The sequence below is a fragment of the Mobula hypostoma genome, chromosome 2 (assembly GCF_963921235.1).
Source record: "Mobula hypostoma chromosome 2, sMobHyp1.1, whole genome shotgun sequence".
NCBI lineage: Eukaryota > Metazoa > Chordata > Chondrichthyes > Myliobatiformes > Myliobatidae > Mobula > Mobula hypostoma.
In genome coordinates this window covers 114,392,376-114,404,428 of record NC_086098.1, presented here as the reverse complement: position 1 = coordinate 114,404,428, position 12,053 = coordinate 114,392,376, and the positions used below count along the sequence as shown (strand labels likewise).

At 42.0% G+C, this 12,053-nt stretch overlaps 1 protein-coding gene across 2 annotated transcripts in view; it reads right to left on the bottom strand.

Moving 5' to 3' along the window:
• The window catches only part of pex7 (peroxisomal biogenesis factor 7), a 94,869-nt gene that overhangs the window by 68,870 nt on the left and 13,946 nt on the right, over positions 1-12,053 (bottom strand). For both annotated transcript variants that reach the window (XM_063040443.1, XM_063040444.1), the window contains exon 5: positions 5,293-5,401. In XM_063040443.1, coding sequence (XP_062896513.1) covers positions 5,293-5,401 — 109 coding nt within the window. The remainder of the gene's footprint in view (positions 1-5,292; positions 5,402-12,053) is intronic.

Below are 12,053 nucleotides of genomic sequence, written 5' to 3'. Positions count from 1 at the left end.
TCCTGTCTGGCTTTCTGTATTTCCTTGCGGCTAGCACAAAACTCTTCATAGAGTTGGTCCACATTGACTGTCTCTGTCATTTTGAGGGCAGCCACCACCTACTCCAGATCAGTGAAGGAGAGCTCCTCATAGAGGCCGATCGGTTTCAGTTTCATCATTACATTTTCTGGTGAGAAATCAAACCACTTGTCAATGTATGTAATGACAGAGTCACAGAACTTCACAAAGTCCTGCTGCTGCTTGGACCTTTGTGCTGGCACTTGTTTGCCCATCAGCTGCTTGGTCTGGTATCCAAAAAAGCTGTCCTGTTTCCACTGAAGCATCTTCATTTTGAACTTTCAGAGGATTTCCTCGTAAACATCTGTGATGCAGAGTTCTGTTTCCTCCAGCTTTTTTACGAGTTGGTCAAAAACACACCCTACGTTGTGGAAAAAGCACAGACAATTTTCAGTAGCTCCAGTTTTTTCTTCATCTTCAAAAATCCTCTTCAGTGCCACAGGGTAGGTCTCAAGGGACCTGAAGTATGACGTAAGAGCTGGCCAGCTTTGCAGGAGACATTCAACAGCTGGACGAAGAGAGAGCCATCATGTGCAAACATGACGCAGAATTTCATGCCACTCAATGGCAAAAAGTGAACGCAGTTCCTGTCTTCTGGAAGCAGGTATTGAGAAGTGGCTGTAGACCTTTAGAACAATTGTCTCAATATCCACTGACAGCTGATCACAGGTGTACTTGCAGGCGTTATGAGCTATGTGAGCTGGGCAATTAGCTTTCAGAATGCGATTGTTGGCACTGCTCAATAACTGGTAAACTGAGTGGTGTTTTCCAAAGTTTACTTTGGCATTATCCGCTGCATAGGCTGTGATGTGTCTAATATCCAGTTCATGCTTTTCCAGACAGCTCATCAGAACTTGACGTATGCCATTTGCAGTTTCATCACTGTCTTCATAAAAGTCAAGTAACTTACACTGCACTCCATCAGACACAGAGAAATATCTCACACACACTGGAAACATTTTTCTATCTCCCTTGTTTGAAGCATCGGTGGCAACTGAGAAATACGTGGGCTCCATGGGCTCACTTTCTTCAGTCGGGGACAGATAATCCATAATATCCCACACAGTCTTTGATCCTAAAACATTCATTGTAATCACCTCAGCTTTCATTCTTCCCAAGTGCATTTTCTTCACAATACTTGAGTCATTAAACAAAGCATCGTTGAACTTAGCAAGACAATCGGTGCTGTTGTAGCTGAGTCCGTGTTTAACCATATGGTACACATACGAGGCTTCACATGCTGCGATTTTGTCATTTTCCACAGTAGATTTCAATTTCACGAAGAATGCACCAATATTGCTTGCACCTTTAGCTAATGTGGCCTTCTTGTGCACTTCTGTGGAAGCATGCTGAGTCAGGTCTTTCTCACCTCCATGGCCAATTGAGAATTCCCGACAACATAAAGTACAAAAGGCCTTCGTTGACGTCGAGTCACCACTGACGGGCTTATCCCACGTCTTTTTCGCTTCCCATTGCTTGTTACAGCTGCACAGTCTTTTCTTCGTTGGAGTTTATCCATATTGGCACATGCCAAACCCACCAAACAACACCAGATGTTACTGAAACTTTTTTGTTTTGGCAGGAATTGGCAAAATATAGCATACAACTGATGCGCATAAGGGGGCCTGTGATTGGATGACAGGTGAATCACTCGTGCATGGTGTCAACAGCACATGCAACGTGCACACCCACTGTTGTATCAGATCTAGGATCTGTCTGTAAGCCTGCCCTCTGGTGATTACAGAGTAGTAGCAGTCAAATACGGGACAAGGGTAGTCCCGTATGGGACAAACCAATTTAGCCCAATATACGGGATGTCCCAGCTAATACGGGACAGTTGGCAACCCTATTCAGATATCTAGCACCAAAATGCACAAGGTCACAAAGCAACAGGCAGTCGTGTATCAGAGACACTGCCCAAATTTTAACTTCATCCAATCCACCCCAGGACCACCAAACTCAAAAAGTTACTTTAGTGTTAAATAGTCAGGCATCACCACATTATAGAAAAACATCTCATAAACATGGACTAGCTATATTTCCGTCATCAGGAGAGCAAAAGAATAACAGCAGGGAGTGGGAAACTATGTCCAGAGGGTACTTAAAACTTTTATAAACATTAGGGCATATTTTAGTTTTGTGTTTAGCAATGAAGTTCCAGGCACTAAGTATTCTATAAAAAATACTTCCTGCTCTCACCTTAATGGCATATTCTGTCTGGCCTGTTTTATGTCTCTCATTGTCTGGTAAACTAGTATCAGGTCACCCCTCAGCTTCTGCTGATTTTGAAAACAACCCCAGTTTGTCCATCTTCTCCTTATAGCTCATATCCTCTGATCCAGACAGCATTCTAGGTAAGCCTCTTAATGCTTCCTGTAGCAAGACAATCAGAATGGCCCACAATACTCCAAGTGTGACCTAAACAACGTTTTATGAACTTTGTCACGAACAAAGACATGAACAGGTGTTTTGAAGAACTACTGGAATCTCACAGGAAAACCCAGGATATAATTAATAGGGGCTGGAAGGAGTGGCAGGAGATTGTTACCGTGAAAAATAGCTTCAACAGAGCCACTGACTTAGAGAGACTTCAGTTGTTTTATACAAGACAATGTTCCTTCCACTAAGAAATGCCATACCACATCCACTTGTATAGTTGATGTAGTTATCCACATTGGTTTCTATTAAAGAGATCCAAGTATTTTGAATATCTACAGAGGATGGCAGGCTGCACATATTTAACAAAATGTACTTTTACAAAGTAAATTAGTTCTGAAAGGGCAAGGGTTGTTGGAGCTTGCTGAGAGTCTCTTATCTTTCCCCTACACTTTATGCATGTCATTTGAAAGGAAGCTCTCCAAGTACGCAGGACTGGTTAGCAACTGTCAGCAGGCTGGATGGAGAGCAAGGTGTCTCCCAGTGGAGGTTGGTTGTAGGGGATTCATAGCCCGTACTTTAGTTAGGGCCTTCAGCATTTTGGGCATCGAGGGAGAGAGGAAGAGGAGAGCCATCCGCAGTACCACCGATGCGGCAGAGAGGGCCTCAAGATGGCTGTGGCTCAAAAGAGGGGAGCCATGGAGTCATAAGTAGCTAGCCATTTGGACACAAGCTGGGGTCTGATCAGCCCCGGCTGGGTCACCTGGAGGAGGGTGTATGATGTTGAAAGACCCAAAACACCCGATGATTCCAGGAACATCACTGAAGATGTGTCCAGAAGCATCAATAGATGTATGTACACAGCAAAAACCCTGTCAATTTCAACTTGAAAAGAATTTCAATTGCCTTAAATTATATAATATTTTAAAGATATAAATCTTTCCTTCAGCAAAACAAAGCAAATATGAGACCCATTCATTTTAAGAAAGTCATCACAATAAATATTTTGCCCTTAACAAAATATTGCAGGGAAGCCTAATAGATGCATATTAAAACTTGTTGATACTCAGGGAAAAATATCAGCACAAAACAATGAATTCATATTGGAGAATCAATATTATTTATGAAACAATGTTGCCGAGCTGCGGCCACCATGTGGAATTAAGACAAGCAACACATCCCAAAAGACATGAGATTTGACAACTTGCATTTAATAAGCATCTTTAATAAGCATCATCAAGTTACCTCAACTCAATATTGGGCTTCAACATGTCTAGATGGAAGACTAGGTTCTATTTCTCAGGCTTTCACTGGGTAACTGGGACACCACATTTTTCACCTAGGCATGAAGTATGGTGGCCTCAGAATTAAATTGAATCATTTCATAAGAATAACCTGCTTTTCCTTTCTGTGTTCTGATGTAAAATCATTCATCTTAACTCAGCTTTTCTCTTGCTTGCTGATCTGTTGGCGTTTCCAGCATTCTTCTTTTGTTTCCAATTTCTGGCAATTGCTCAATTCTGTCTCAAATATTTTTTAAACCTGCCTCTGACAGCTGTCATCCTTCGGTTAACTAGATGGCTTTGAAAGCAATGGCATGGTTGGTTTTCACCCAATTACAGGGATCCTCTCTATTCTCTCCACCCACACCCTCCTTGCAACTTCCACTGAAACACTGACTTCATTTATCTCTCTACAGAATCCTACATGCTCTGCTGAGTATTTCCAGCCTCTGTAGCTTTTTGATTTACAAGGAATGATCTAGTTCTAATCTTGTTTCAACAACATCTAAAACCTATTGCTGGCTAAATGTGTTGTGCCCATGAGTGACGAAAGAATTTAAAAATATAGAATTAAAGGACAAAATAAAAATCAAACTGTGTTCAAGTTGTTTCTTTTCCTTTAAAACTGAAGTAGTATAACCAAATTTGATAGAACCTATACTTGAGAATAATTTTTCATTTGAAATAAAATCTGCAAGTTACAAATTCCATTCCAAATAAGCAACAGATATTTGTTATTGCACCACACACATTCTATTATGATGACATTACACAGAATTCATACCTCACACAATTATTTTAAAGTATAGTAACATCGAATAGTACAGCATATTACAGGCCATTCGGCCCATGATGTTGTGCTGAACTGTATAAACATACTCCATGATCTATCTAACCTTTCCTTGCTACACAGCCCATAACCCTATGTTTTGCTCATATCCTTCTACCCTTCTAAGAGTCTTTTAAATGTCCTGTTTATATCAGCTTCTATCACCATCCTGGATGTGTTCCAGGTACCCACCATCCCTACCTCTGATATCTCTCCTAAAGTTTCCTCCACCTACCTTAAATGGACATTCTCAGATATTACACATTGTCACCATGGGAAAAAGGTCCTGGCTGTCCATTCTATCTATGTCTCTCATAATCTGTACACCTCTATCAAGTTACTTCTCACCCTCCTTTGCTCCAAAGAGAAAAGTTCTGGCTTGCCCAATCTTTCTTCATAAGACATGCCCTCTAACCTAGGCAGCATCCTGGTAAATCTCTGCACCCTTTCTGAAGCTTTGACATCTTTCCTATAATGAGGCAACCAGAAATGAACATGATACTCCAAGTGTAGTCTAACCAGTTTTATAGAGCCACATTACCTCACGGCTTTGTAACTTAATCCCGACTAATGAATTTACACAATCATATCGTGCCATTTATGACTTCATATATCAAAAGATAAATAGTTTACTGAAATATTTCCAAAATCTGTCAAAGAGTTAGATTAAGTGTGGGATCAGGAATCTGAGTTGTATAAATTAAAGGCACTTTAATATAGGTTACTTGAATTGGAAAGAAGATGTACCTGAGGCTGAAGCAAAACAACCTGGGATATGTGGTGACCAGATTGTGCTGTAAATGACACTTTCATGTCCCCGGAGTGTAGAAACTGAATCTTTTACCAACGGATCCCACTACAGAAAAGAAATGCACAGATCAACATCTCTATAAAAAGATATAACCAAGAACTCACAACATCAAATCAGGATAATGTGGTCAGAATTCAAATGACAGGTCTTTGTTTGGCACAATGGGCTTGACACTTTTTTTTGGACCATGTTAAAAGGAGCATAATGGGAAGGTCCTCCGTAAAGAAACAACTTTAGGTATGAAAATAGTTTATTTTGAAATTATAATGACTGTCCTCAACGGAACTTTCAACCAAAGGGCTGTATGTCTGAAGAAAGCAAGAAATAGCTTTAGAAGGGGTAAAAGATAAATTCTAGGCGAAGCAAGTAAAGATTATTTTACCGATTATGTTTAGCGAGGAATCCAATATTTGTATTAAGGATTGTCACATTTGGTTATGTTGATTACTGGTTGTGCCAAATAAATTGGTTCTCAAATAAAGTCACATAATGTACAAAGCCAGTGCTTTCAGAATTAAAGGAAAATACATGTGGCAGCACACAGTAGTCTTACTACCTGCTCACAGAGAGCTGATTGTTTCAGATGATATAGGAAAAGTGCCTGAACCTTGGAGCAACAAGATTAATTTAAAGGGAAAGATGAGTGATCAGAAGCAAAATTAATTGCCTTCAGAAGACAGCAGAGATCCAGAGTCCTCAATTGCTCTGCGTTGAAAGAAGTACTACAGTACATTTAGGTAGAATCGCAATGAACTTAAAAATTAAGATAGTGGATGAAGGATCAGTTGGGGCTGGTGGTATTCACATAAACTTGCTTCCCATGTTTGCAGTAATGGTCATGACTTTGAGAGGTTCTGAAGTTTCTTGTATATAGCAGACATTACCTCTGCCGATTCTAAAGAGGATTCACAAATTTTTCGTCTATCCACATAGCATTTCCAATAAATTAGTTTTACAATTCATTGTTTGACCTTTCATGTCCAACAGAATTATAAAAATTGGTGCTCAACGAACATAGAAATCTACAGCCCATAACAGGCCCTTCAGCCCACAATGTTGTGCTGACCATGCAACCTACTCTAGAAACTGCCTAGAATTTCCCTGCCACATAGCCCTCTATTTTTCTAAGCTCCATGTCCTATCAAAGAGTCTCTTAAAAGACCCTATTGTATCCGCCTCCACCACCATTGCTGGCAGTGCATTCCACACACCCACCAACCTCTGTGTGGGAAAACTTACCCCTGACATCCCCTTTGTACCTACTTCCAAGCACCTAAAACTATGCCCCCTCATGTTAGCCATTTCAGTCCTGGGAAAAAGCCTCTGGCTATCCACATGATCAATGCCTCTCATCATCTTATACACCTCTATCAGGTCACCTCTCTTCCTCCGTCACTCCAAGCACCGAAAACTTAAGTTCACTTAACCTATTCTCATAAGGCACACTCTCCAATCCAGGCAACATCCTTGTAAATCTCCTCTGCACTCTTTCTATAGTATCCACATCCTTCCTGTAGTGAGGTGACCAGAACTGAACACAGTACTCCATGTGGGGTCTACCTAAGGTCTTATATAGCTGTAACATTACCTCACAGCTCTTGAACTCAATCCCGAAGTGGATGAAGGCTATCACACCTTACACCTTCTTAACAACATTGTCAATCTGCGCAGCAGCTTTGAGTGTCCTATGGACACAAACCCCAAGATCTCACCGATCCACCACACTGCCAAGAGTCTTACCACTAATATTACTTTGTCTTCAAATTTGACCTTCCAAAATGAACTACTTCATACTAATCTGCGTTGAACTCCATCTGCCAATTCTCAGTCCAGTCCTGCATCCAGCTGTAAACTCTGACAAACCTCCAGAATATCCACAACACCCCCAACTTTTATGTCATCGGCAAACTTACTAACCCACCCTTCTACTTCCTCATCCAGGTCATTTATAAAAATCACAAAGAGGAGGGGTCCCAGAACAGAAATTCGAGTAACAGCTCTGGAGCAAAAGTATAAAACAAGAAAACAGGACAGAAATACATCCTGAATAATACAAATATCTAAAGGTTCTATGAATAATATTGGCGCTAAGAGTTCCCTCCCCGCCTCACACCGCATGGCAAGAGAGCTACCAAAAAGCAGCAGCAAGGTCTTCAAAAAAGTCACCACATAACCCAACTTCCTGTCTCTTAATATCGTCATCAGCTCCATCTTTTATCAATTAAAAACCAGAAAACTTTTAGCACTACAAACTAAACTTATACATAGTGAAAAGAAAAACAATTCCACCAAAATTTTGTTAAGCTTAACTCAAGGTAATAATCCAAAAAAAGATATGAACTAGTATTTAAGAAAAATTATAAAAACAAGTAAACAGACTTTACCCAGTGACCTACCTGTGAGAAACTATGGAAAAAAAAATTACTGACTTAAGAAAGAAAGATCAGGGAAAAAAAGAGAAAAAAAAAGTACTTCTCCACCATTATAAGTAATCAAACTGAATCTGAGGGACTCAAAGTAACAGGGAGGCTATCGATAAATTTCTGAGCTTCTGTAGCCAAGTTAAACTACTTTTTGCTTCCACTAGTAAGAGATATTCGGAGGTGAGCTGGAAATCGAAGGGAAGGCCTGAATCTGTGATTATATAGTTCTTTCATGACTCCTTTATACTCAGCTCGCAGACACAGAACTTGGAGAGCATAGTCCTCAACAACACAAATTGGTTGACCCTTGTATTCCAACTTCCCTCTCCGACTGGCTTCTTTAACCAAGAGATCTTTAATCTGGTAGCGATGAAAACGAATAATTACTGGGCATGGCCTGTGCCCCAGCTCCGGCTTAGGCGCTAAGGTACGATGAGCTCTGTCTATCTCGGGCAGGGTCAAAAGTATGTCGTTCCCAAAAACCTTATATAGCAAAATGGAGAGAAATTCAGCAGGAGATCCACTTTTGATAGACTCTGGCAAGCCGAGAATATGTTGATTTTGACATCTGCTCCGACGTTCTAGGTCGGTAACTTTGGATATTGGCTTGCTGTTATGATCTCTCAAGCTGGAACAAACGTTTTCTAACTCTTTAAAACAGCGGTCTAAATCATCCGTGGCAAACTCGAGATGTGATAAACATTGGGCATGATCCTCCACTTTGGATTTAATTTGATCCAATTTCGATTCCAATGAACTGGAAGAAGACTTAAATTCAGTTATTATCTCCTGTCGATGCTGTTCTAATATCAAGATAATGTTTTCGCCTGAGAAGCCAGCCGCTGGAACTTCTTTTTTCCCCGATTTGGTGGTCTTTGAAGCCATTATAAAACAAGCGTATTCGCAGGCAGGAGGGAGAATAAAAAGTTTAACAGTTTGGAGTAAAAAAAAGGGAGAGAAGGAGTGCAGAGATAAGAAATAGAACGGAGCGATAGCTTTTAGCAACTAAGCCATCGCTACCTTGACCGGAAGTCTCTCTACTCCCTTTCTTGAATGAAGGAACAACATTTGCAACTTTCCAATCCTCTGGTACTTCATCCATCCCTATTGATGATGCAAAGATCATTGCCCGAGGCTCAGCAATCTCCTCCCCGCTTCCCACAGTAGCCTGAGGTACACCTCGGCCAGTCCCAGCAACTTATCTAAATTAATACCTTTCAACAGCTCCACCACATCCTCTTTCTTAATGTCCATACGCTCAGGTGTTTCAGTCCGCTGTAAGTCATCCCTACAATCACCACGGTCCTTTTCACTGGTGAATACTGAAGCAAAGTATTCATTAAGTACCTCCGCTACCTCCTCCAACTCCATACACATGTTTCCACTATCGCTCCTGATTGGTCCTATTCTCACATGGCCCTTCCTCTCGCTCTTCACATTCTTGTAGAATGCCTTGGGGTTTTCCTTAATCCTGCTCACCAAGGCCTTCTCATGGCCCCTTCTAGCTCTTCTAATTTCATTCCTGAGCTCCTTCCTGGCACCCTTGTTATTTTCTAGAGCTCTAACAGTACCTAGTTTCTTGAACCTTTCGTAAGCTTTTCATTTCTTCTTAACTAGATTTTCTACATCCTTTGTATACCATGGTTCTTTTACTCTGCCATCAATGGAACATACCTATGTAGAACACCATGCAAATGTTTCCTGAACATTTGCCACATTTCTGCCGTGCATTTCCCTGAGAACATCTGCTCCCAATTTACGTTCCCAAGCTCCTGCATAGTAGCATCATATTTCCCCCTACCCCAATTAAATGTTTTCCCAAATTGTCTGCTCCTATCCCTCTCCAGCTCTATGGTAAAGGAGACAGAGTTGTGATCACTACCTCCAAAATTCTATCCCACCGAGAGATCTGACACATGACCAGGTTGATTTCCCAATACCAGATCAAGTACAGCCTTTCGTCTAGTTGGCTTATCTACATATTGAGTCAGGAAACCTTCCTGAACACACCTAACAAATTCCACCCCATCTAAATCCCTTGCTCTACGGAGATGCCAGTCAATATTAGGAAAGTTAAAATCACCCATCACAACAACCCTATTATTATTGCACCGTTCCAGAATCTGCCTCCCTAGCTACTCCTTGATGTCTCTGTTACTATTGGGGGGGGGGGGCAGTACTATATAAAAAAACACCCAGTAGAGTTATTGTCCCCTGACTGTTTTTGACTTCCACCCACAATGACTCAGCAGACAATCCCTCCATGACTTCCTCCTCTTCTGCAGCCATGGTACTATCCCTGATCAGTACTATCCCACCTCTTTTGCCTCCCTCCCTGTCCTTTTTGAAACATCTAAAGCCCGGCACTCTCAGCAGCCATTCCTGCCCCTGAGACATCCAAGTCTCTGTAATGGTCACAACGTCATAGTTCCACGTATTGATCCATGCTCTAAGTTCATCCACCTTGTTTATGACTCTTTGCATTAAAATAGACACATCTCAAACAAGCAACACACATCAAAGTTGCTGGTGAACGTAGCAGGCCAGGCAGCATCTCTAGGAAGAGGTACAGTCGACGTTTCAGGCCGAGACCCTTCCCTCGGCCTGAAATGTCGACTGTACCTCTTCCTAGAGATGCTGCCTGGCCTGCTGCGTTCACCAGCAACTTTGATGTGTGTTGCTTGAATTTCCAGCATCTGCAGAATTCCTGTTGTTTACGTCTCAAACAATCTGGCTGAGTACATTTTTGCTCTATCATCTGCTTACAAGCTGTCTCTACTTATGTGCCAACTGCCCCTTCCTCTGCCTCTTTACTTCAGTTCCCACCCCCTGAAAATCTAGTTTAAACCCTCTCCAATTGCATTAGCAATCCTCCTTCCCAGGATATTTGCTCCCCTCCAGTTCAGGTGCAACCCGCCACACTTGTACCGGTCACCCCTTCTCCAGAGAAGGTTCCAATGATCCAAGAAGTTGAAACCCTGCCCTCTGCACCATCTCCTCAGCCACTCCTTCATCTACGGTATCTTCCTGTTCTGACCTTCCCGAGCTTGTGGCACCGGAAATAATTGGAGATTACCACCTCGGAGGTCCTGCTCTTCAGCTTCCTTCCTAACTCCCTAAACTTACTGCACAGGACCTCTACCCCTCTCCTGCCTATGTCATCGGTATCAATACGTACCATAACATCTGGCTGCTCACCCTCCCCTTCTAGAATATTTTGCAACCATTCAGAGACATCCTCGACCCTAGCACCCAGGAGGCAACACACTATCCCAGCGTCTTTTTTGCTTCTGCAGAATCTCCTAACTATCGAGTCCCCTATATTGCTCTGCCTGACTTCACACAACCCTTCAGAGGCTCAGAGCCGACCACAGTGCTATTGGTCTGGCTGCTGCTCCCTTGCCCAGATATGTCATCCCCTCAGCAGTATCCAAAGGGGTATACCTCTTGCTGCACTCTGGGTGTAACCACCTGCTCAAATGTCGTATCTATCAATTATTCTGCCTCCCAGATGATCCTTAGTTCATCCAAATGCAGCTCTAGCTCCTTAATGTGGTCTTTCAGGAACTGGAGTTGGCAGCACTTCCTGCAGGTTAGTCATCAGGGAGACCATCAGGTTCCATGAATTCCCACATCATACAGGAGGGGCATCACACTGCCATAACTGCCATCTTGCCTGCACTGTACAATGGGCAACCAAGACCAAATTAGGTTGTAACTAAGGTGATTACAAACAGATCATCAAAATTTGTAAGCGATGGCTTCCTTAATGTAGATAAGCTTAAGAATATGAAACTCCCTGTAATTCCATTCACTTTAACTCTAATTGCACAAACAAGCTGGCCAAGTGTGGCACTTGGCCAGTGGGACTGTGGAGCACTTATAACTCGTTGCAATGCTCACATCATTGCAATCTAGATTCCTGCGCATTGCAGCACAGAATTGATGAACATGTTGGAAGTCAGACAGGAATATGTCCATCCTCTAACTTCACACCTGGACTCAACACTGAAGCCAGGGGTATTCTGTAAGTTGCTATGCTCAGGAGCTGGGTACACCTCACATCTTGTCCTTCAACTTCATGCCAGCCCTCACTGACCCCAGCCTATTTCAATTAACAAGCTTCTTTTAAAGGGAAAGTGGTTTACTTTACTTAATTTTAATTAAACTATATGGGAAAAAGTGGCAAGGTCTTTTCATAATTCAAACGGCTATAAAACCATCAAGGCTGTACATGGGCAAAGCCTTCTACTGCATTACCCGAGACTTACTGG